General features: G+C 43.7%; 1 protein-coding gene across 1 annotated transcript in view; it reads right to left on the bottom strand.

The window, feature by feature from the left end:
• gab2 (GRB2-associated binding protein 2) overlaps positions 1–2,500 on the bottom strand; it is a 56,409-nt gene that overhangs the window by 5,926 nt on the left and 47,983 nt on the right. The window contains exon 5 of the mRNA XM_080025301.1: positions 572–1,218. Coding sequence (XP_079881427.1) covers positions 572–1,218 — 647 coding nt within the window. The remainder of the gene's footprint in view (positions 1–571; positions 1,219–2,500) is intronic.

Here is a 2,500-nt window from a genome sequence, read left to right on the forward strand (position 1 = left end):
GAGAGAGAGAGAGAGAGAGAGAGAGAGAGAGAGAGAGAGAGGGCAGAGAAAGCGGAGAGAGAGAGAGAGAGAGAGAGAGAGAGAGAGAGAGAGAGGGCAGAGAAAGGGGAGAGAGAGAGAGGGAGTGCAAAGTCACTGCGATACACCACAGGAAAATGGAGTGAACAAGACAGATTTGTATCCGAAAAAACAGGAAATGTGAAATGCAAGCATTAGAATGATCTTTATATGAGTCAACTGAGATTGTTCATAGAAACAAGCAGGGTTTAAGAGGAACGTATTAAGAAAGCAGTTAAGGTGAGACAAGGAAGGCACATGTTTGTCTATTTTGCTTCCATTGCATTAGTCTTCTTTAATAGCCTACTAGAATAAATAAAAGGCAGTAGTAGGGGACAACAGGGTTATATGTCACATGGGTTGGTTGTCACATTCGTTATATCTCAATACCAGAATGCGCTGTCTTTGAAATTTTGATGAGAAATTCACACTTGAGTAAAAAGAGTGCCTACCAACCCCATTCTCCCCTACCTCACCTTAAATCACTGATATAACAACATTAACTATACTATACCTCTATGCAGCCTTATGTTCTCCACAGCCGGTAGAGTATTCCTTCTCGGGATGACGGACACCGCTGTCGTTAGCATCATGTCTCCGTTCTGGCTGCCTAGCGACTGCGGGCTGCCCCACTGCCCCCCCTCTCCCCCCTGGCTGGGTTTGGGGGGTCGAGGGGGCGGGGCGACAACACACGATGACTCGGAGCTGGCCGGCGTCAACGCGTTGTGATTCTTATCAAAAGTCCGCGGGATCTGGTAGAAGGATCCGGGCGTCGTAGGAATGTCGTAATTGTCAGTCGGGCGTTCAATGTTGCTATGCATGGTCGCTAGGGCGTTGCACGGCGTTTTGAAGGTATACACTTCTTCTTCGTTGTCTTCTAAATCGGCCGTGTCGCCAAAACCAAGCGCGCTGTGTGTGGGCGCCTCCGTGCTGAAGCCCCGGGGCAGGACGTAGCAGGCCTCTTCGGGGGAGTCATCGTTAGGACCACCCCCTCCCCCTCCCAGCTGGTGCTTCCCTGGTTTGGGTAAACTGTAGAAGCCGTGCAGCTGAGCGCCCATCCCGTTCAGACAGTGGGAGAAGCCATGGGACAGCTTCTGAACGGCCGCATCGCTCCCCGCAAACAGGTGGCTACTCCGCTGGGCCTGGGAGAAACTGGCACTCCTGTGAAACATGGACAAAGAAAGACACGTATGTAAATATTAACGTTTTATTGTCCTAAAATATATGTTAAAAGTTATGTTATGTGAGTTTTCAGGTTATAGGCTACATTGTTATTAGGGTTTCTATTGGAACATTTTCGTTTTTCCATGGTGTAGTGTCCAAAAAACCCTTTACATTTTTTTTTCTCATAATCCCATTTTTAGTTTTCAGAAAGGTGGAGGTAGAGATAAAGAGAGTTTTTTTTTAATACTCTGGGAGAATTTACATAATAGGTCTTTATAGTCTATATAGTACATCTTATACATCAATGCCGGCCTAATGGCAACAATGGCCATGACCATGTGTTTTTCTGTAGTATTTAATCAACATTGGTGTAATTGCCAAAATAGCCACTAGATGGCACTGTAACACTTCATAGGAAACGTTAACACCCTCAATCTGAGCACACATTCGAAAAAGCACTTTACCATCAGTGCCTTTAAACACCTTGTGCAGCTATACAGTTTGTATTTTTAACATCTCCTTTTAAAAAAGTGTTTCTGTTTGCATTGTTTTTCAGTATGTTTCCACTAGGTATGGCACCCATGTAGGGAGGAGGAAAGCTTATGCCTTTGCCCCACACACACACACACACACACACACACACACACACACACACGCATTGCAAAGATAAGATATCCACAATGAGTAGGCCTAATTTTTTTTATTTGTTATGTCTGTGCTAATCTTTTTTGTTTTGTAAATGTGTACACTAGAGGTTTTCTATCGGTTATGTTCAATCTTGATTATAAATGGAACAATTTTAAATGAGTAATGCATCAAGGTTATACTATTTAAAGGTAGAATCAGTGATTCTGCAGAACGATTGTTGTCAAAATGCCTTTTTATCAAAATCCAGTGAAGGTCCGCTACTTAAAAATCTGGTGTTAATACACAGCTTAGGCTCTGTAAACTGGTATGTAAACAAAGAAGGCCCAACGTAGCTAGCAACATGCCAGTCTACACAGGCTAGGCTGTAGTGTGTACCAACACCAGATGTATTTCATGAGGAGATCACAGATTTTGACAAAAAGCGTTCTCCAGAATCGCTGACTCCACCTTTAAATATTGACATAACATTTTGTCCTCTCCGACTCATTTCTTATTCAGGTCAAACGGAACACTGACTGTGTTTCATCAATTCTTCTGTCTACTAAGGATTTCAACCGTCAGTCAATAATTGTGCTCATCACTTTGCCTCCCATCTGTGTGCCTGCATGGGGGGCTTTTTACTTTGATTAAT

This window comes from Ammodytes marinus (assembly GCF_949987685.1).
Source record: "Ammodytes marinus genome assembly, chromosome: 3".
Lineage (NCBI taxonomy): Eukaryota > Metazoa > Chordata > Actinopteri > Uranoscopiformes > Ammodytidae > Ammodytes > Ammodytes marinus.